This window comes from Pelodiscus sinensis, chromosome 1, assembly GCF_052426305.1.
Source record: "Pelodiscus sinensis isolate ZL-2025 chromosome 1, ASM5242630v1, whole genome shotgun sequence".
Lineage (NCBI taxonomy): Eukaryota > Metazoa > Chordata > Testudines > Trionychidae > Pelodiscus > Pelodiscus sinensis.
In genome coordinates this window covers 72,509,743-72,533,697 of record NC_143052.1, presented here as the reverse complement: position 1 = coordinate 72,533,697, position 23,955 = coordinate 72,509,743, and the positions used below count along the sequence as shown (strand labels likewise).

Here is a 23,955-nt window from a genome sequence, read left to right as displayed (position 1 = left end):
CCCAACCACACGCTCATTCCACTAGAGCCATGGCCACATCTACAGCATTCCACAGAGGCGTATCTCTGAAGGACATTTGCAGAACGGCGACCTGGTCCTCTCATGGGACCTTCGCTAAGCATTATTTTTTTTCTTTCTCTCACACTCACACTCACACTCACACACTGGGCAGTGGCGACTCCGGTGCTCTCCACGGTGGATAAATAGGGTCTCTATGCCCTCCTTCCATTTTTGGCGACTACTGCTACGCAGTCACCCATAGTGGAGCACCCGCGGGGACATCCCCGAAGAAGAAAACAAAGTTACTCACCTCCGGTGCAGTAACTGTCGTTCTTTGAGGTGGTGTCCCCGCAGGTGCTCCACTACACGCCCTCCTCCCCGCTTCGGAGTCCTCTCTCTCTCTCTCTCTCTCTCTCTCTCTCTCTCTCTGCTTGTCTCTTACAGACTCCGAGGCAGTTTCGAGGAACTGGCGGAGGGGCCGGACCGCGCGACAGAGCGCGAAAGCTGCGAGCCTGCGGCACGTGCGTGGTCCGGCCAGACACTGCTAATGACAAGTCTCTGTCTGTGGCGCCGGGGCAAGCCCAGCACCCATAGTGGAGCACCCGTGGGGACACCACCTCGAAGAACGACAGTTACTGCACCGGAGGTGAGTAACTTCGCTTTCACTGCCTTTAAGCTAAGCGTTCCTGTGTTCCTAATCTTGGTACTTCAGAAGGGAGTAGCACTATACCAGTTTGCATGGTGCATTTGGGGGTAGAGTATAAAAATACAGTAACTTGTGACCTTTGCCAGTCCAGAAGTAATATAGATATGGCCACCCTTTATTACAGTAAACTTCCGATAATCCGGCACCTTTAAGACCCAGGGGGTTCTGGATTATCAGATATGCCGGACTATCGGAAGGGGGGGGGGGGCATGAGGGGTCTGGGGTGGAGTGGGGGGGATGCGCCTCTCGTCACTGCGGGACCAACCCGGCAGCACCCCAGCTGCTCTGCCCCAGACATCCCCAAGTCAGCCACTGGTCAATTTCAGCAGTGGCTGAATCGGAGAAGTCGGGGGCAGAGCAGCTCCAATTGTCCGGCTGCCTGGAGCACTTCCGTGTTCCAGATGGTGCCGGAGCATTGGATGCCGGACTACTGGAGTTTTACTATACCCAGTTTCTGATGGTTTATTTAATGGTATTATTGAGAATCTGTGGACAAGTATGTCAGCTGAAACGCAACATTTTTCAGTGGATTTCTGTTTTAAACTTAACCAAAGAAATATTAGTTTTTTAGTGTCCTTTATTCAAAGGCTGCTTTGCTCTGCCTTGGAGTTTTTTGTCCATTAGATAAAGATAATCTTTTTGTTCTCTCTACCAAGTTTTTTCTGTCTTTATTAGCTATTGTATTAACAGTTGGTTACAAGTATCCTGTCTCTTCTAGTATGGGGCTGCATACCTGGCTGCAATTGTTCATTTGTGCTTTTATGCTTGTGGCTGGTATTCCACATTCTTGGTGGTCTTAGGGCTAATCTTCAGTAAAAATGGCACAATTGCACTGATGCCACTGCATCATTGTAGTGTGTCTAGTGAAGATGCTTTATGCTGATAAAGAGCTCTCCCATCAGCATAATAAAACCACTTCCATGAAAAGTTCTGCTGCTGACATAGCATTGTCAATATGGGTGCTTAGGTTAGTGTCATACCACTAAGTGGGGGTGACTTGTTCATACCTCTAAGCAGTATAAGTTATATTGAGATAAGGGATGGTGTTCAAGCCCTTAGTGCTTGTATTTGTAGTATGATAGAAATGTGGTTTGTGAATATCTTATTGCTATAGCCTGTCCTTATTCCTGACCATTTATTTTCTCAAAGAATAATGAATGGAATTGTTGTCCACAGCTTCCCACCTTGGGCTCCTGTCCACTTTGCATTCAGACAAGCAGTTTCCTCTTCTGCCCTACTAGGGCCCAGCAGGAGACTCATTAAGAGCACAAGAGAGACAGGTTCTTTACTTTCAGTTCCAGTGGAACTAGAGTTCTTCAGTAGGTTAGAAGGCCAACCACTGCTACAGGTTTTATTTTCTGTGAGAAGACAAGCAGGTCAGTTACTTAGCCTGATGTGGATGGAGGTTCCTCTCCCCTAGTTAAAATATTTTGTCAATAGAATGTGTGTTTATCTTGTCAAGAAGCATGCTTCCTGCCACAAGGTCTCAAATGTCATGGGTTGACTATATAAACTGAGTTTGCCTCACTAAATGATGGGACAATGAAAATTCAGTATGCAAGATTAAAGTCTACAATTGTAGGACCCTGCCTCTGGATTTCCTGTCATCAAAAAACAGTCAGTGGTGCAAGTATTTTCAGTACCGACCGTAGTCTCTTTTTTGATTTTGGCCCTTGTTAAGGCTTTTACTTGGTCTTTCTGGATATGGCTGTGTGTTTGACCCTTTTCTGAATGACTTCTGCTCATCACATTTTCAAAGTACAGTACAAGCATTCTGTGATTTGGCTGTAAGCATGAATTTTACAGGCAAAAGAAAATAATCCTATCTTAAAAAAAAAAAGTACACGGACTGTGTGTTGTACTAAAAAAAATAAAATGCATCTACCGATGTTGTGTTGAAAATCCTCCATTGGGTCTGCTTCACCATGAGGACTCGGTAGAGGTCAAAGAAGTTTAATCCCTGAAGTAAGACTTACCTCCATAGATACTTTTTTCAGAAGCAGAGAGGAATTCTCATCTAGCTTTTGGAGATGGGCACATTTAGAATTCCAAGTGACAAAATTTACTTCTTCAGAAACAAGGAAAAGCACCACCTAGAGATCCCATAGTGCACATCCAGCCCCTGGCATCTTGGGATCTGGCCACCAAGGTTCAGTGCTCCCCCCTGCATTGGGGAGCCCATGCTGGCGCTCCAGTCTCTCTCCCTCTCTCCAATTGTTCCCCACGTGAGGCTGGAACACAAAATCTGTGAGCCTGTGGTCCCTCCCCTCCCCCTTCCAGGCTTTCATGCAAGACTTCAGAAGTTGATTCCCTTTGAAGGACCTGCTTACCCTGACTCAAACTAGAGACTGAGATTTTCAGTAAGGGAATGAAATCCTAATCATGCAGAGAGGGGATAAAAGCTACCCAAAATGGCTGAAGTTACAGAAGATTGACTGTGGTGTACTTAAGGTGAAATCCTATCCACTAAAGTCGAATTCACACTTAAGCTATGTCTACACTGTAGCCTTCTTCTGCAGAAGCTTATGCAAATGAAGCATGGAGTGGAATATCGCCACATTTTATTTGCATAATTAATCAGCAGCCCCTTTTGCACAAGAGGCTTTTACGCAAAAAGGAGCTGTTTAGACAGCTCCTTTTTGTGAAAAAACCCCTCTTGCGCAAGAGCTGTTCTTTCTGAAAAAATGTCTGTCTACACAGTTCCTTTTTGTGCAAAAGGCTCTTGTGCAAAAGGGGCTGCTAATTAATTATGCAAATGAAGCACAGCGATATTCCACTCCGTGCTTCATTTGCATAAGCTTTTGCAGAAGAAGGCTACAGTGTAGATGTAGCCTTAGTGCTTTACTAGTCAGTGGTCAGGGCAAGAAAGCTTTGTTGGTAAAAGAGGTCAAAAGTGTATATTGTAGAACCATATAAAGCCATCCAAAAACAGTTTTTAGTAGATGGAAAGATTCCGCTGGTTCTGATGAAGCCACAAGCAGCAACTTAGTTCTTGAAGCATGTATTCTTGAGGTACTTGGAACATGGCATTTTAATAATCTGTCAGCATACGCTGACACTGGTTTAGATAACTTTTGATTTAATCATCCTCCCTCTTAAGGGGTGGCCTTCACTGTTGTAAACATCTCATTGTTAACATTCAGAGATGAGAAGACAGAGAAGGGAAAATTTTGTTCTGATCATTTTCTTCCTTGAACCTTGATGATCCCTCAAACTGACTCTCCCATCGGGACCTGTATCGGTGGAGTTGTAGAAGCAATGCCACTTCATTTGTTGCCAGTAATTAAAGGCTCCATAACAAATGGATTTGTTTACTTTATAACATGGTTAAGTATTATACTTTCAAAGATACAAAGTACTCAATTTCTTTTTAAAACTATAGCTTGGAGAGAGATTTAGTATACAAACATATATGCCAGCCAGGACAAAATATTTGCTTTGCCTTCAATCATCTAGTAGTGGGAGGAAAACTGCTGTTAACATGATGAGATTTCAAAAGGCCAATGAAACTGTTTCCTTTCTCAATGCTTTGATTTTTACAAAACATTCATATGAATGGTCTCCTGTGGCAAAATCCCACTTCTTCCTCTTCCAAATGTCTTCAGCTATATCCTAACCCAGAGCTCTGTCCCTCATTTTACTCTCTTGCAAACTGCCAAACTCCTGGACTTTTCCAGTCCCTGAGCTGTGATGTGGGCATTCATTTTTTGGGAGTTGAGCATGTTCCTATGTGAAGTAACTGTTTCTTCCTGACTGAGTTATGAGTATATCACCTGGTATAAAAAACTAATTTATTTAAATGTTGGTTTCATGCCAAATTGACACCATCTGGCTGTCTTATATGTTTGGTCTCTCAGTAACAGGAATCTACTTTTTTTTTTTTTAAATAGAATTCAATTGAAAAAAATTGATGTCGTAGCATTTTAAAGTGTTGGTGAGAACCTCTTTGACTCGTCTGGGATATGCTTCACTTGTAGTTTTTATTCTATACTGAAAGTTGAGACAATATGGTTTCCAAATAAAATAGAAACCTAACTTCTTGGTTTTGTTTATTTGACACCACTGAACACTAAGATGAAGTCTTGCAGGTACAGGTTGTACCTTCCTTAACCGGGACTCCTTGATCCGGCAGCATCTGTGGCCTAGCATGACCACAGATGTTCCTGGACCACAGAGCCCAGGAACTGGGAGATGTGGTGGCAGGACAGGAGTGCCATATGGGGTACTGGCAACTCAGCCAGGAGCCCAGTGTTGGAGGGGGGCAGCACAGTGGGGAGCTCTGACCCCAGTAACAGCTGGGGAGCTGCTGAATGGACACTCTCACATTTAAGCTATGATTACTATGGATGGAGTGGCCATCTGGGCACCTGTGCTTTCTCCTCTTTCCTTTTCTTTCAAAAGAACTCCCTCTTCCCCATCCACCCATGCCTTTTTTCGAAAGTTTCTTTGGAAAAAGGCTTCTTCCTTCTAGAAAGAGGTTTACCAATGCCGGAAGAACCCCTCTGTTCTTTCGATTTACTTTTGGAAGAATACAATTGCAATGTGGACATAACTCAGGTTTTGTCGGGAAAAGGCCGTTCTGTAGTAATGTAATGTAGGCATACCCTTAGGGGTGTTTACAACACCAATGGGCCTTTTGTGTTGACCAGGCCAAGTCGTAGGGAGAGCAGCAGCTTTCCCCAGTTAACCAGAGCTGGTAAGCATCACCTATCACATCCCTACCTCCTGGCACTCAGAGCATAGAATAGTGGAAAGTACATCTTTTTAAGCCAAATATTCTAGGATTTATGGAATTAACCTAAAATATTTCTGTTGTGTTGCAACATGCATATCTGGTCCTAGAAATATGTTTTTAAAAAATATTTCTAAACGAAGAATAAACAGTGCTAAATATGGTAATAACATTAAGCTAGGAAATTCCTTACAATTGTCAGTGTGCCTTGGAAACTTCATACATACTGGCGCATAACAATATTTATATCCATGAAAAGATCATCTCGTGCCAAATTATGCCTGCTTTTGATTTGCACTTTGTCCCTCTAGATTTACACATTGTCAAGGATTTTCTGAAATTATGAAATGCACAATGAATAAATTAGCATTTTAAACAGACTCCATGTGTTTTTCAATAAAATACATGTATGGTACAGTGATGGTACTTTTCTTACCTATCCGAGGTACCAGGCATTATGTGCTCATTTCAGTCATGTGATTTCTGATTTGTAGTTCTCTTGTTGGAAAATTATTTCAACTAGGTTTTGCCGCCCTGGTCTGGCAGTTGAAATTTCTGTGTGTGTGTGTGTGTGTGTGTGTGTGTGTGTGTGTGTGTGTGTGTGTGTGTGTGTGTGTGTGTGTGTGTGTGTGTGTGTGTGTGTGTGTGTGTGTGCGCGCACGCGCACACACACACACACACTGAAGAGAGCTATTATTTTGTGATCAGACTGGAGAGATTTTTACATCCCCCATCACAACCAAAGGATTCTGTTGTACTAATCAAAATAACTTCTGTTTGAGGACCACTGTAACTGTTAAACAACTCTGCAGTAGTCCATATTGTCCCTTATTGAAATTTGGACGGACAGTATTGAATCTGAGACGTACTGTATGAAAATGTTTGCCAGTATAGTGCTTTTAAAAATTGTTAATATTTTATATATCTAAACTTTTATAATCATAACTGAAAATGTAGTTGCACTTATTTTGTTTCAATGGATATCTGTGCCTTATCCCCCCCCCCCTTTTATTTAAAAAAAAAAAAGGATTCTGTAATGATGCTTTAGTTTATTAGGTGACTGATATTAAATACATTGGGCTTTTTTTTTATTGGTATTTCAAGAAACTTTAACATTTTCTTTTCACGCTGCTAAGCATTTTTAAATGGGGGTCAGGAATATTATTACACACCGGTTAATATTTTTTTTCAAAAGAACATTGTTTCTGATAGAACAAATTAAAAATGTATTTGCAATGAAAATTGTATACTCCATGTATACTATCAAATAGTGCTTAGATTGAAGTTGTGATTTGTTTTTTTCATTTTCATATACACTTGCAAGTCTGATGATTTGATAGTACAGAAGTTTACACATCTTATTTATTTAGCATGTGCATAGTTGTCAAGCGATGGCCTCTTCAGTGGCATGATGGCGTTCTTCTAGACCACTGCTGAACATAGTCAGTAGGCATTCATTGACAATAACTGATTCTAGCTCAAAACTGCTTGAATAAAATCGAGGTACAGTTGTGACGCAGCTACTATAGACTTAAATATACGCACGCAGTCACACTATATTATATTCATACAGCTATATACTTGTTGATCAAATATAAAAGTATAATTAGGCAGGCCAAAAAATGTAAAGTACAGGCAGTCCCCGGGTTACGTACAAGATAGGGACTGTAGGTTTGTTCTTAAGTTGAATTTGTACGTAAGTCGGAACTGGCGTCCAGATTCAGCCACTGCTGAAACTGACCAGCGGCTGACTACAGGAAGTCCGAGGCAGTCCCGCTGCTGGCGTCCTTGCGGCTTTGCTCCCCCCCCCCCAGCAGACCAGGGAGACGCGGAGCAGCTTTTCTCGCCCCGGAGGATGCGGGCGGTGGGACCGCGGTGCATCTGGGCGTCCCGCCGCTCGCATCCTCCGGGGCGAGAAAAGCCCCGTTCGTAACTGCGGATCCGACATAAATTGGATCCGCGTAACTCGGAGACTGCCTGTATAACCCGTAAGAAACTCAACAACTAACAGCCAACAAAGTACATTGGTAGGCTTCTGCTTCTAAATGGGCTATCTAAGGGGGACTAAAGAAGCAATCAAGGTAAAACCATTGTGAGGAAGCTAAATGAGTTCTCTACATTGGTCTTCATAGCAGAAGATGTTAGGAAGATTCCCACACCTGAGCCATTCTTTGTAGGTGATGGATCCAAGGAACTATCCCAGATTAAAGTATCAATAGAGGAGGTTTTGAAATAAATTGATGAACTGCAAATATGAAATTGCTGAACTACCAGTTGTGGTATGTAACCTACCACTTAAATCAGCCTCTATAGCCACAAGAACTTGGGCTTCATCATCAGTGTTCTTGGCCCAGGTCCTGATCCAAGACCTATGTAGAGCGATGATCCGGTTGTTGGTTCAGACCTTCTCTTTCCATTATGCCACTGCCCAGCAGGCCAGAGATGATGTCAAGTTCAGTGGAGCAGCGCTGCACTCCGCATGTGCAGGAACTCCATGCCCACTTCCTCAGCTACTACTTGTTAGTCACTTAACATGGAATGGACATGAGTAAATACGTGGAGGAAAATAGGTTAGCTACTGTTCTTTGAGATGTGTTGCTCATGTCCATTCCACAACCTACCCTCCTGCCCCTCTGTTATTTAACTGGTAAGAAGGAATTGACAGTGTGTGAGACCCAAGTGGGCCTTTTTTTACCAGTGCATGAGTGCACAGCACTAGGGGAAAAAATCCAGGGCATGAGGTGTAGACACACTTGATATGGAATGAGTATGAGTAATGTTAAGATTTTTGTCATGAATATTTTTAGAGAAATAGGTGACAGGCAATAAAGAAAAATTCACAAAGCCTGTGATCTATCTCTGACTTTTACTAAAAAAAAAAAAAAGACAAAATGAAGAGCTCAGCTGCAGGGTCCACATGCCCTGCAGTGTCTCGGTAGCTCTGGAAGGGAGGGACGCTGTTGCCTGCAGCTCCCCTCACCTCAGGCAGTAGGACAACATTGCAGATCCTGGCAGTGGTGGAGTGAAGTCATGGAGGTCACTGGAAGCCATGGATTCCATGATCTCTGTGAAAAAATATAGCCTTAGATATGAGCATCACATTTCAAAGAACAGTTACAGAAAGGTGAGCAATTGTGGGTTTTTTTTTCCTCTGTCCCAGATATTGTCACCACCTTTGTTCATCTTAACTGAGATTCTTTTCAGGCAAAAGAGCTTGTGATCTTGGTTTATAAAGGAGAGTTTTCCAGAGCAAAATAGATGATGAAAAACTTTTCTGCCAGAGCATATATGATGTCTATTTGACTCCGTCCATCCATCACTCACTCCTTCCTTCCAGAAGAAGTTTTGCAGACATAAAGCAAGATGAATAAAAAATGGTATTCTATCAAGATAACTGTCCTTTAGTGACCTCAACAAATTAGCCTTCAAATTTCTTCTTTACAACACACAGACATAAGGAAATATCTGGCTCAAGTGCTAGTTATGGACAGCACATTGAGGCGCGTGCTCCCTTTGAAGGAATTAACCTGATTTACTAGAAACTCTGTGGAGGATCAGATATGCCGTTCTATCTTACATAGACCAATGAGAGGCAAATTGCATTGGGAGTGCTGGGAACTAGGTACCTCTTTCTTGCCTTAGACAAGAAAATCCGGTTAGTTAGAAAAACCTAGAAGTTGTAGGTCTGACTGAGCAATTGATTTTGTTTTTCAAAGACAGACTTACAGATTAAGAAAATTAATCAATGTTGTCTTGAAGTAGTGCTCATTTACCATATGAACAAATCAATTTTATATGAATGTACTGGAACTAGGAGAAAAATATAAGCAACACAGAAAATATTTGCATATTTTTTACCCTAGGTATATTAATAAAGTTTCATCTTTACTTGACAGTGCAACGAACACCCCTGAAGATGATGTTACAAATCGATATTCCCGAGCAGACAGAACAGGATATAGCAGATACAGCAGGGAAGCAAATTCTTCTGGAAATTCTGTATCAAGCAGTGCTCTGGAAAAGAGGATTGAAGAACTTGAAAGGGTAACTATAAATTTAACTTATGTCCTACGTTAGCTTAAAAATAAAATCTTATAAATACCATGAGGAGATGCTAATGGTTTGCTAGGTCAAGTAGAGATTGATGAGCCTGTTAACAGCCTTGACTAAGAGATATGAGTCTTTTAGCTCAGGCTGTAGAGGGTCATTCATGAAACTCAAGAGACCCTAGGTTTAATCACTCAAGACGTCGATGACTGGTGGTCAGTATACAAAAATAAGAGGTAATGGGTCTCAGTATTTAATAAAAAGTAGTGATAATGTGCATGCATATTTGTATTCAGAATCAGATTGTCTGTGAAAAATCTGATATATGCTAAATTGCTGTTTGCTCAACAAGGGAGTAATACCAGGGCTAGCTGTAATTTGATCCGAGCACTGATTATCTCCTGTTCTCTTGTCAGGCATTGAAACATAAACTAATCCCTTGAAGATATTTTCCTGAGCATTTGTATCATATTTCTGATGTCCCATGTTCTCTGTGAAGGGATCCTTGTAATATACCCTACCAAATACTCTTCAATACTTTTAGATGAAAGTTGCTAAATAAAGATATTGTTTTTGGGAGATCTTTCTTCTGGAAAGGATGGGAGTAAAACTTTATATATTTGTTTAAAAATTACAGAATCCTTGAGTTAACTGAAATTGCTTTGTAATCACTCCCTTCCAAAATTGGCTTCTTCCCAAATAAGTCTAACTACAAGAAAGATGGGAAGAAAGGGAAATGTTTTAATAGTTTTTTCAGTAACTGAAGCTTCATATATGACACATGTTTCCTACATCTTGGTATTCAGGCCCACAGGTTCTAGAATAGGTCTTCAGGCAGTTTTAGTCAAGGAGGCCAAGTAGCCCTTGGTCATATATTGTAGCTAAATTCTGCCTCTGAAAAGCGCTCTGTACTACTTTAGGGGTTGACACATCAATTTTCATATCTGATTTGGGCCCTGTTTCATAACCCATTATAGGATCAGGGCTAAAGTTAGAAATTAATCAGTTAAAAGGTCAGCTTTGGCGGTCATCACTCTAGTAGGCTCTTTAGGGGCAAAATTTTACCCCAGATCTCTGACTAACAGGCCTACTTGGCCTCCTGGACTTATAAGGGCTTGAAGACCCATTGCAGGATTTGTTAGCCTGGCTATCTGGGGGAAAAAAAAGAAATTTCAGGTAAGAAGCAAAATGTTCCTAAGTAAGATATGCGAGAGCTGTCCCTTTTCAACTTAATTTTTAAGGGTGCTGGAAGAACATTAAGTTTGAGACTTAATTTGTGTCTTTCGCAGGAACTAGCCAAGGAGAGGCAAGAAAATGTAAGATTATTGAGGATGACACAGGACAAAGAGGATCAAATTGGGAAATTGAAGGAAGAAATTGATTTATTAAACAGAGTAAGTACATGTATTACAGAAGGATGAGAAAAGCTTTCAGTTGTCCTATCTCTTCTCTTTGCCCCCACCCTCTCTCTAAATTTTCCAGGCCAAGGTAAGGAGGGAATTAGGTATTTATTTGTGCTTAACTTTTCAGCTAAGATTTAATAGACTTATTTCTTCAAGTGGCACCTGCTCATTCCCACTAATGTGCCAGGGTTACATCAGTACCAGAAGAAATGTCTAGAAGCCTCTAGAGTCTAAATGCCACTAGAGTCCCTGCATATCCCTCTTGCTGTTCTGAAAATTCTGAGAAGCTATAAAAATGGGGAGAGCAGGGCTTAACCATCTTAGTTACCTCCAATCACAATAATGAGGCTCCTGGTCCTTTCTGTTTGACTTTGACCCAGTTCACTGGGAACTTCGGTCTCCCAATACTTTTCTTAGGCAGATGTATTGTATTTTCAATAAGATTTTAGTTTAGGTTTTTAATAATATTTTGCACCTTTAGGGATCTTTTCATCCTAACGCACATTCCCATACTCATGAGGGTATATCTCAAAGCTGAGAGACTACTGTTCAAGAGGTGTCCCTTTCCACTCAGCACCTTTCTGGGTTCAGATACCCAGAGACTGTCCAATTTTTCGGAGAGTAATGTAAGCTCTTAGCTACGTCAGTCTGTCTGCAAGACTTTCACCCCACAAGCTAGGAAGGAGCTATAGAACTGGCTGTAGGCAGTCTTCCGACTAGAGTCGCTAATAGGAAAGATGTTTGCTTCAGATGTTTGATGAACTTCTGCTATCTTTTAAAAGAAGGGAGAATAATTATGTAAAGGTCCTAGTAGAGATATCTGAAGACATTAAAGTATTTGTCATAGTTGAACTTTGAATAATTTAGAGTTGGTCATGTGTGACTTTGCTGAATAGTCATTGTAGTTATATGTGTGTTTGGAGCGAATATATTCAGAGAGTATTTGCAATCTGATACTTTAATCAGTTGTTCAGTCACCTGTCATTTTGTTATCTGAAGTCTGCACTTCTCTGCCATTTTTAAATAATAATTTTAATTTAAGAATGTATTTTTTTTATTAAAGAACTTTAAGTTCTTAAGTGCCAAGTCACCTACATGTAGGCATCCATTATTTCTTTAGATATTTGAACTATAATCAGTAGTTATTACTGGATTGTTTTCAAAGAGCTCGTACTTACAGTAATCCTTGGAATGTTATTTCTGTACTATAAATATTCCACAACGTTTTTTTGAGTAAATCTCAAGTATTTTTGTTTGATGGCTTTTGAACCATTGTTTCAATATAATTCAGTCATCTACCATTTAGTTACAATATATAATTGGAGGCAGCAGCAAAATTAAGCATAAAATTATAAATACCAGAAGCTGCTCTTCAACCATTTTATTGAAAAGGTTTACATTATTCTTTACAGCTGTTTGCTCTCAGTACATATGTTGCTGTCTTGGCCTCTACAATAGAAAAAGCAATGCCTCTGGTGGTTAATTAAAATAATGTGCTTTTTTTACCTATTAATACAAATGAATATTTTTATCCTAATACATGCATAATTAAATGTTTGGTTCATGTGTGTCTTCAGAACAAATAAGTATCAACTGTTCCAGAAAGCCAGCTGTATAGTATTTAGATGTCAAAAAGTTGATATTTTTGTTAGGCATGTAACACATTCTGCTAATCTTTAATGTATGCTACATAGTACTCAAAGCCACACTTAAGTACCTTTGCTTTGCCTGACAAAGCTGTTTTGGTTGGCTGGCGCTTTTTACTGATAGCACACCTAAGCACAGGGGTGAGCAAAATACTGCCCAGAGGCTGAATCTGGACTGAAAGCCACCAAATATGGCCTGCCAGCCCCTTTAAGCAGTGTCTGGGGGCATCACAGACTGGGAGCCTGCCATTGGCACACCACTCACTCCCATAATCCAGCTTTCTGCCCCGGTCACAAACCCTCTGCACCCTTGTCACAATCCTTTCCCAGTCCCTGCACCTCCTTCTGTGCCCCTCTGCCAGGTCAGAATTGTCTACTGCACCCATAACCACTCCAAGACACTGTCCCCTCTTCTGCACCCGAGTATCCTACTCTAGGTCCCAACACCCTCCTTTACCCAAACTCCCTCCAGTCTCCACACCACCTCTTGCATCCCAGTTCCCTACCTTCAGATGCCTTCTGCACCTAACCTCCGCCCTTGATCCTGCACCCACTTCATTAATATCATGAACGGGCGTAGCCTTTGACCACTTACCAAATTCTTTGAGTGTCCCACCATCAAAAATTACTTCCCTTCCCTGCTAAAGCACCTACTCCCAGAAACAAAAAAAACAGGCTAATTCATATATAATCAGGGCTCGACAAATAATGCAATCTACTCGCCCATGGCGAGTAGATTGCAACCCAGAAGAACCGGATTCGGGCGATCTGTGCATGTGCAGATCGCCGGACAGCGCAGCTGGCGAGCAGGGCTTGCCACGGTTTGGCAAGCCCTGTATATAATCATTTTGTAAGTATATGTTTTAAGACTTTGGAAATGGAGTGGATTATCTGTAACCACCTTTTTATCTCTCCTTCCATCTGTTATAATTATTGCAAGGATTTTATATGCTTTCATTGTAAGGAAACAGAAACCTCTGATCATCTCTGGTTTTTCTCCTCTGAACTTCCACCATCTACCTCTTTTTCTCTCTCACCAAGTAACTTTGCTGGCTTTCCCCTTCTCCTTCCACTTCTCTTTTCCTTTGTCCTACAGTAAAAATTGAATTGGAAAAACACCCTAGGTACTGGTGACTCTAGCAGCTGGGCTGCTTTTCAGTTCAACTTGAGTGCAGGAGGAGATGCAAGGGAGTAATAAGAGGCAAGCTGGGGAGAGAGACGGAAGAATGATAGGCAGAGTATTGGGGTAAGAAGGAAGGAAGGGTGGAAACAGAGAAAGTGGTTATTTCAAACTGCTCCTTCTGTGAACCCTGCTGTTCTCTGATCCCCTTAAACTCACCTTCTGCTCAAAAAAAAGGAATTCTAATTGATTTTCATGCCATCTAGCTTCAATCAGAATGCCAAAGAGGACAAGATATGGATTTTCAACTATTTTTTTCTAATAGAAGATGAGAATTTAAAGTGTTGAGTAAAAATACTTTTCATAAGCCTCTGACAACAGATGAATTTAAGAAAAATGTAAAATTTAATGTGCTTCTCTATGCTCATAAGCTGTATGTGGCTACACAGTACTAGCTCACTGTTGTGAGCAAAAGCACCAATAGCCAAGGACCCTGCGTTTCACAAATGTAAAGTAACACAAAAAAATGCCCCCAAAAGCATAAAGGGGGGCCCTCATCCCATATTGGCAGTTCCTATGGCTCTTGTCCCATGGGGCTGGGCCCAGCTTCTCACTGTAGGCCAGTGTTTCCCAATTGGTGCTCCGGGGAACCCTGGGGTTCCCCGGAAGCGAAACTAGGGGTTCCGCGAGGAGCCGGTACTCCCCCGCGCCCCCTCTGAAAGAGAGAGGGAGCTGGCTAGCAAGCAGAGGCATGGGCGGCGAGTTGTATGGGCTCATGGTGCCCATGCTCCACCAATATTTGGAGCAGGAGCAGCCCCCCCCCACCACCATGCGTCATCCCACCCCGACCCAGAGCATCTCTCCCCCAGCCCCGTACCTGGCCCGTCCCTGCTGTGCGCAACCTTCACTGTGCTCCCCCTTGCTGGCTGCTGCTGCCCTGCACGGTGTGTTCAAACCGGTGGGCGGGGAGACGCCTGGGCGTGACGTATCGTCACGGCCCAGGATTTTAAAACTGCTGGGCGCTGCGTTGCGCCGCACAGCTGAGTTGTGGGTTCGGAGTCCGGGGACGGAGCGCAGACTCCAGCCCCGCAAAGTGGAAGGCAGAAGGTAGGGGAAGGGCTGGGAGAGGAAGGGGCTTGTGTGGAGGGGGAGGGAAGAGAGAGGAAGGCACCAAAGGGACAGGGTAGAGGAGAGTAATTCCAGGGGGCCAAGTGCAGACAATGAGGAAAAAGGCAGGAGAGGAGGTGTCAGTGGGAGAGGGGGACAGGGTGATGCTGGGAGGGAGAGGGTAAGGGCATTGGGGGCTAGAGAGGGAGGTACTGGGAGAAGGTCTGAAAGAAGGGGTAGGCATGAGGAAGGCCGGGATGAAGCAAGTCATGTGTGAGGGCACAGAGGGGCATGAGAGGAATGAGGGCAGAGGATGGTGAGGGGGTGGGCATCGAGGAAAAAGAGGGCAAAGGAGGTAGGGGCAGTGAGAGAAGGGGGAGGCACCAGGAGGGTGCAGGAGTAAGAGAAGATGCAAGTGCCAGGGGATTCTGGGGGTGAAGCAGAAGAGCAGACACCTGCAGGGGAGAGACCAGCACCAGAGGAGAGATGCAGGGCAGGTTTGTACAGGGAAATGTTAGAAGAGGGGATGAGGAGGGGTAGCTTACATGATCAGAGGGGAGGAGAGAAGGGCTGGTGGAGGGGAGCAGGTCTCAGGAAGGCTGAGGGCAGTGAGAAGGGCAGGAGTCAGGACAGCAGAGGAGGGTGATGGGTTGGAGGGCAGCAGGCACCAGAGGAGCTGATGGAACAAGGGGAGGAGACATGGCAGCATAGAGAAAAGGTAAAGTTTTAAAAATATTTATTAATAACTTGGGTGCAACAGTGGCACATCCAAACAAGCCACATGAACTCAGTACTTGCAAGCTGTGCTTTTGTACAAGGGCATCTATGGCAGTGTGGATGCTCTTGCCCAAGAAAGTGTCGATGGCCATTTTAGCCATAGGGCTTTCTTGCGCAAGAAATTCACGTTGCCTGTCCCCACTGGCCTCTTGCACAAGAACTGTTGCGCAAAGGGCTTATTCCAGAGTGGGAGCATCATAGTTCTTGTGCAAGAAGCCCTGATTTCATACATGAGAACGTCAGTTTACTTGCGCAAGAACACACGGCCAGTGTAGACGGGAAGCAAGTTTTTGCACAAGATCGTGCCAGTGTAGACACAGCCAAGGGGAGGGTGAGAGGGAGGCAGGCGCAGGGAATCAGCACTGGCTCAGCATGTCTGCATGGTTTGGGGGAAGGTGCAGGGAAATTGAGCTCAGCTGGGCTGCAGAGTGGGGAGGTCCGGGGAGCTGGGCTGGGCTGCGGGGTGGGAGTGTGTGTGTGGGGAGCTCAGAGTGGCTGCAGGAGGAGGAAGGTGCTGGGAACCGGGGCTAGACTCAAGGGGAGGGAGGGGCAGGGAATCGGCGCTTGGCTCAGCAGTTTTGCGGGGCTTGGGGGAGGTGCAGGGAAACAGGGCTCAGCTGTGCTTTGGGGAAGGCATGCAGGGAACCAGTGCTGGGCTCAGCTGGGCTGAGGTGGATGGGGAAGGGCATACGGAACAGATGGGCAGCTCAGCTGGGCTGTGAGGGGCTGCAGGGAACTGGTGCTGCACTCCCTTGGATTGTGGGGGATGGTTTTGGGGGAGGTGCAGGGAACCAGCAGGGGTGGGCAGCTCAGTTGGGTTGCAGGGGATAGAGGTGCAAAGAAGCCTAGTGGGGGGGAGGGAGGGGGAACCAGGAGCCCTGAAATGACCTCCCCTGGTCCAAAAATCCCTCATCTGGGACCAGTCAGGTCCAGAGGGTGTCAGATCAGGGAGGTTCAACTCCTACCCAAGTCCCCTCCCTGTCCTGGCCCCAGCACCCTGCCTCACACCCCAGGACTCAGCACCACCCTGGTCCTGGCTCCAGCACCCTGCCAGTCACCCTAGTGCCCAGCAGGACCATGTCCTTGACCCCAGCACTCTGCCACCTGAGCCAGCATCCTTCCACCCAGCAGCACCCTCTCCCCAGCCCGAGCACCCACTTTCACTCTGTCCCCTGCCCCCCACCAGCACGTTTCGGACCACATTAGTGAGGCTTGGGGGTTTATGGAGGGTTATTTTGCATCTCACTTGTGTGGCCCCAACTGACTCAAAACAGGTTCCTCACCCCTCTCATAAATAAAGACAATGTTAAAAACTTTTGAGTTTGACATAATATTTTATTTAAAAATGAAGCCAGGCCAACAAGCCCCCAGTTGGGTTCAAACCCCAATCTCACTGCAGCATCATAACACTCCTGCACCACCTGGCCCCAAATCTGAGCCTATCATACGCTGGTACCCCCTGTCCTGAGCTTCTTACATCCCCAAACTCCTGCATCCCACATCCTCAGTCTTCTGCACAACACTGCTGCACCATCCACACATCATAAATCTGTGTCCTGAGCCCATCATACTCACAATCTTGCCCTGAGTCCCTCACATATCCAGCCCAAACTCCTGCACCCTCACATCCACAAGCCCTGGCTTGCTCAGCATCCCAGCCTTCCACCTGAGCCCAACACTCCCCAGCCTGGAGCCCCCTCCCCAAGCCAACATCCCCTTCTCCTGCTTCCAAATTCCCTCCCAGAGCTTGTACTTCTCACCCCTTCCCACCTCCAAGTCCCTCGTTCCCATCCCACACCTCCTGTCTCAACCTAGTGAGAGTGTATAAGGGATGGGGATAGCCAGTGATGGAGAGGAGGGGAACAGAGCGGATGAGGCCTCAAGGAAGGAGGGTTGGGGGGGGGGGCCTCAGGGCAGGAATGTGATTTTCATGCATTGGTGGGAATTTTCTCTCTCACCCCCCCCCCTTTTTTTTTTGGTTGACACACCTAGGGGTTCTTCTTCGAGTAGTGTCCCCGTGGGTGCTCCACTGTAGGTGAAGGGTCGCCCTGAGCCTCAGATCGGAGCTTTCTATAGCAGTTTCCCCTGTTGAGTCACGCATGCCCAGGAGGCGTCTCGAGCCCTTGCCGCCTCCTGAGGAGCGTGACTCATCCCCCCTCCCTTTCAGTTCCTCTTCAACCGCCCTCGCCTGCGGACGGAGCAAACAGGAGCTCCCTGTCAGACTCTCTGACTACCTTTTTTCTCCCTAGTTTAGTTATAGTTCTTTCCCCTGATATCCAAGTTACCTTCCCTGTTTCTTTTTAAAAAAAAAAAAAAAAAAGAAGAAAAAGAATTTTTAGTAATAAGGGAAATACACTTACCTAACCCCCCCCTCCCCCCTCGGGGGGGCTTGAATCACCTCAGACCGGGTCTCAGAGATACCGGAGTTTTCACAGCTCTTTAACACAGAGAAGAAAGAACAGATTTAAAAAAAAAAAAAAAGAAACCAACACGGACTGACGACAACAGCAGGAACACTAAAATAAATACCAAAAAAAAAAAAAAAAAGCTTAAAGAGGAGAGAACCAGACATGTCTGCCTCCTCAGGCTTTAAGAAGTGCGACCAATGCCGGGACCCTATGCCGGCTTCGGATGGTCATTCAAAATGCATTCGCTGTTTGGGGGAATCTCACTCTCCCCACAGCTGCACTCATTGTAATTCCCTCACGGCGAGAGCCAGGAAAGACCGTGAGCTCCGCCTAAGAATGATCCTATTCGAAAAAGCCTTGCAGCCCGCAGAACAGCCGGGAACACGCCAAGAGCCTCCCCCTCTCTCCAGAACCGAGCTGAGGGGTAGAGCCTCACCATCCTGCTCCTTATCAGCCTCCTCCTCTCCTAAACATGGAGGAGAGGCACACCAGACTGGGAGGACGCCCGCCACAAAGGCTTCGGGGCGATCCTCCCACTCCGCGCCGGCATCGGGGCACGCCACTGCTGAGCGGCCCCGGGAGCGTTCAAAACAGCCGGCACGGCAAGAAAAGCCGGCGCCGAAGCAAACCGCGGTGCCGCTTCAAACAGCGGCACCGCTTTCAACTGCACAGCCTTCCGCGGCGCCGAAAGCCACAGCGATCCTTAAAGCTACGGTGCCGACTAAAACCACGGCACCGCAGCAGAGTGACCCACAGCCCAAACGCCCGGCACCACCTCCAGATAAGCAGCAGGATGCTGCACTAACGCTGCCACAGCAAACTGACAGGCAGCCAGACGACACTGCTATGGAGCAGAGCCAGCAAGAAGCTCTCTCACACAGCAGTCTTTCTGCTCAGTGTCTGCCTTCCACATCCTACTCACCTGGGAAGTCCCTATCACGGCTATCCCCTCCCAGGTCTACACCAATCTTATCCGGCCGAGACACTCCCCTTCCTGAGGATAATCACCACACATCTTATTCCTCGAGGCACCCATCACCTAGGCAATCTCGCTTTTATGACTACGGAGCCCCACCACAACAGAACCCATGGCACCCGTACTGGCCTTACCCACCCCCACCTTATCCGCAATGGGGACCCTGGGAACACTGGGAATCACGTGGACAACGCTCCCCAATTCACTCCACTCCATCCCGGAGAAGCTTATCTCGGCCGCAGTCCCTACCTCCAGCAACTCTTTCGGATGAGGAGGTGGACCGAATCTCTGACAATGAATCAGACACTCACTCAATAAACGTCACACATTCTGATGTTCCCGATATACAATCAGATGAAGCCGTAGTTCCATCAGATTCTGCACCAATTGACGACCTAAAACAATTCCAAGATCTATTCAAGAGGGTTGCAATAAGCCAGAATGTTTCCCTGCAGGAGGTCCAGAGGAAACAATACCAACTGCTAAAGAATCTCCATCCCACATTACATAGCAAGATTGCCCTCCCTATAGACGAGGCAATAATGGAGACCTTGGAAGACCTCTGGAAAACACCTGCATCCATTCAACCAACGAATAAAAGAATCGATAGGAAGTACTTTGTCCCATCAAAAGACAACGACTTTCTTTTCACACACCCACAACCCAACTCGTTAGTAGTGGATTCAGTGCAACAACGTGCAAAGATCCCACAATACAAGTTGGGCAACGCAGACAAGGACCACAAAAAGCTGGACTCCTTTGGCAAGAAGGTATACTCCTCTTCCACCTTACAACTCAGAATATCGAACTACTCTGCTCTTTTAGCAAATCATGACTTTGACAATTACTCAAAACTGGGAGAGCTGATACCACATCTCCCCGAGTCTAAAAGATCCATCCTGAAAACAATAGTTCATGAGGGCCATATGATCGCCCGCACTGCTCTTCAAACCGCAATGGATGTTGCTGACACCGCAGCCCGAATTACAGCTACAGCGGTAGTCATGCGTAGAACCTCTTGGCTCCAGTCATCAGGAGTTCCCCGTGATCTCCAGCCTAAAGTAGAGGATCTGCCATTCGACAAGCACAAACTATTTGCAGCCACTACGGATGAAATACTCCATAACAGCAAAAATTCCAAGTCTACACTCCGCACGTTGGGCATGTGCACGCAGCCCTATAGACGCGGACGATACACCCCATATAACTCATACAACCGATACCGATATGGGCAATATAATAGATCACAGAGGCCCTATGAAGACACTAGACCAAGGCAACGAGGTCCCAGAAGACGCCACAACCAGGCCCGCCCACCAACTACCCAACCATCTAAACAGCAAATTTGAAGATTTGGTCGAGGGCCTGCGACACCCTGCTTACGATCTAGCACTACCCCAACATGGCCATCTGTTCACCCATCGTTTGCGCCCATTCCTTCCTCAATGGGAGTCCATAACATCGGACCGCTGGGTTTTGGAAATCATTCGAGTGGGCTACACCATCCCTTTCACCTCTATCCCCCCTACCCTTCCCCCTATCCTGTCCCTCTTCAGGGACCACTCTCACGAGACCCTTCTGAAACAAGAAATCGATCGACTCCTCCTCATCGGAGCAGTAGAAAGGGTACCCCGAGAGTTCCACGGGAGAGGGTTTTACTCGAGCTATTTCTTAACCGAAAAACGAACAGGGGGCTGGAGACCTATATTGGACCTCCGCAAACTGAACAAATTTCTCAAGAAACAACATTTCAAGATGGTCACACTCTCCACAATCATTCCTGCGCTAGATCAAGGGGACTGGTTTGCAGCCCTCGACCTCCAAGATGCCTATTTCCATATAACCATCCACCCCTCCCACAGACGTTACCTGCGCTTCATGTTGGGACCAGACCACTTCCAGTAAAGGGTTCTCCCCTTCGGCCTCTCATCAGCCCCGAGAGTATTTTCGAAGGTACTGGCTGTCGCGACGGCATATCTCAGACGACAAAATGTCATCATATTTCCCTATCTAGACGACTGCCTCCTAAAGGGATCCTCGTACGCCGAAACAGCCTCTATGATACAGACGACCACGACCCTCCTCAGTCGTCTAGGCCTTCTAATCAACCAAGACAAGTCAACGCTGTATCCAGTTCAAGACATAGAGTTCATTGGTGCACGCCTGGACTCAGTGACAGCCCGGGCATACCTACCTCAACAACGTTTTGCGACTATGCAAGAAATTATAAATGGGATGCTTACAGTTCCTACCACCACAGTACTTACATGCCTCAGACTAATGGGCCACATGGCTTCCACCACCTATGTAGTCCACCATGCTCGCCTGCACTTTCGATGTCTTCAACTCTGGATGGCAACCGTTTATATCCCATCACGGCACCCTCGAAACAAAACGGTTACTATCCCACCAGACGTGCTGGGATCCTTACGATGGTGGACAGTGCCAAGCAATCTCTTGACAGGGGTTCCGTTCCAACAAACCGAACCCACTATCCAAATCACCACAGATGCTTCCCTGCTAGGCTGGGGGGCACATATGAACGGCCACGAAGTTCAAGGCAGATGGTCCCCAAACGAGAGACACTTACATATCAATCTCCTCGAGTTGAGGGCAGTAAGGAATGCCTGTGCACACTTTGCCTCCGCCATCGCCAATCACACAGTCCGCATCCTAACAGACAACATCTGCACAATGTTCTACATAAACAGGCAGGGTGGAGCCCGCTCCCGCTCTTTATGCGCGGAGGCTATTCGCCTGTGGAACTCGTGCATCCGCAACCAAGTCACCCTCATAGCGTCCTACTTGCCCGGGGTGAACAACATCAAAGCGGATTCACTCAGCCGAAACTTCGCTTTGAACCACGAATGGGAGTTACATACGGAGGTGGCGAACTCAATTTTCCACCAGTGGGGATGGCCATCGATAGACCTCTTTGCTTCTACCCAGAACACCAAATGTCCCCAATTCTGCTCACGTGCGGGACTTGGCAAACACTCTCTGGGAGACGCCTTCCTGATCAATTGGACAGCTTCCCTACACTACGCCTTTCCTCCCATACCGCTCATCCCCAGAGTCCTGCGCAAGATCCTGAGGGACAAAGCCCTAGTCATCCTGATTGCGCCATCATGGCCTCGACAAACCTGGTACCCATACCTTCACAGGCTAGCGGTCCAGCCCCCCTACCCGCTACCTTACCGGATAGACCTACTATCTCAGAACAACGGCAAGATACTGCACCCACAACTCAATACCCTGCATCTTCAGGCTTGGCTTCTCTCTGGTTCTCAGAGGTAGAAGATCGCTGCTCCCAGCGAGTAAAGGACATCCTCCTCCAGAGCAGGAGACAGTCTACTCGGAAAACTTACCAACAGAAATGGGCACGTTTCTGTCACTGGTGTCAGCGAGTCAAAATGGAGCCCCGTGCCTCACCATTAGATACCATTCTAGATTACGTTCTGGACCTTAAAGCATCAGAACTCTCTGTCTCTTCCCTAAGAGTACACCTCTCTGCAATAGCAGCATTTCATACACCAGTAGATGGATTCTCCGTTTTCAACCACCCTATTACAAAAAGATTCCTCAAGGGACTCCAGAATGTATACCCACCACATAGGACTCCACCCCCCTTGTGGGACCTAAATCTTGTTTTGAACTACCTCACCAGACCTCCCTTTGAGCCACTGGCAACAGTGCCACTTCCTTTCCTTTTTATGAAGGTCTGTTTCCTCCTAGCCATCACCTCAGTAAGGAGGGTGAGCGAACTTGGAGCGTTAATGTCAGAACCTCCTTACACAATTTTCACAAAGGATAGGGTCATACTTAGACCCCACCCCACGTTTTTGCCAAAGGTCGGTACAGAATTCCATATTAACGAACCGATCGTGTTACCTACCTTTTTCCCAAAACCGCACTCGTCGCAGACAGATGCCACTCTGCACACCCTGGACATCCGGAGGGCTCTGGCCTTCTTCCTAGAAAGAACAAAACCATTCCGTAAATCTGAAAGACTTTTTATCTCCATCGCTGAACGATCCAAAGGCACACCGATATCATCTCAACGAATCTCAAAATGGATATCTACATGCATAATTAAGTGCCACTCTCTGGGCAATAGACCGCTGATATGCCCACCAAGAGCACACTCTACTCGAGCCACGGCTGCCTCCACAGCCTTTCTGAGCAATGTCCCCCTAAGAGACATTTACCGGGCAGCGACATGGTCTTCAGATCATACCTTTGCTAAACATTATGCCATTCTTCCACAACTTAAGAGTGACTCAGCAGTTGCCACGGCAGTGCTCTCCACCACTGCCAAACACTGACTCCGGCTCCCTCCAACCATATACTGGATACTGCTTTGTAGTCACCTACAGTGGAGCACCCACGGGGACACTACTCGAAGAAGAAAAGGGAGTTACTCACCTTGTTCAGTAACGACTGTTCTTCGAGATGTGTGTCCCCGTGGGTGCTCCACGACCCTCCCTACCTCCCCTCTGCTCGGAGTCGAAATTACTCGGGCGGAGACGAGGAACTGAAAGGGAGGGGGGATGAGTCACGCTCCTCAGGAGGCGGCAAGGGCTCGAGACGCCTCCTGGGCATGCGTGACTCAACAGGGGAAACTGCTATAGAAAGCTCCGATCTGAGGCTCAGGGCGACCCTTCACCTACAGTGGAGCACCCACGGGGACACACATCTCGAAGAACAGTCGTTACTGCACAAGGTGAGTAACTCCCTTTTCCTTGAAATTCTGAAAAGCTGAAAAGGGTTCTTCAGCCAAATAAAATTGGGAAACACTGCTCTAGGCATTGCAAATTAGGTTTTCAGAATGGAAAGCTGGGCTGGAACGGACTGGGCCTGGGCTACAGGGGGACTTGAGGGCTGGGCTCACCCTGCAAAGTGGTCTTTCACCATGCTCTAATGCAGGGCTACTCAACACATGGCCTGTTTCTTTGCGGCCCACTGTTTTTAGGGGGCTCAACACGCAGCCCATTGGTGGGATCCTTTGAACATGCTCCACAATGGCTAGTCAA

The 23,955-nt window shown here is 46.2% G+C and overlaps 1 protein-coding gene across 2 annotated transcripts in view; it reads left to right on the top strand.

Moving 5' to 3' along the window:
• PAWR (pro-apoptotic WT1 regulator) overlaps positions 1–23,955 on the top strand; it is a 130,129-nt gene that overhangs the window by 98,037 nt on the left and 8,137 nt on the right. For both annotated transcript variants that reach the window (XM_075932346.2, XM_075932341.2), the window contains exons 5-6: positions 9,335–9,482; positions 10,775–10,879. In XM_075932346.2, coding sequence (XP_075788461.2) covers positions 9,335–9,482; positions 10,775–10,879 — 253 coding nt within the window. The remainder of the gene's footprint in view (positions 1–9,334; positions 9,483–10,774; positions 10,880–23,955) is intronic.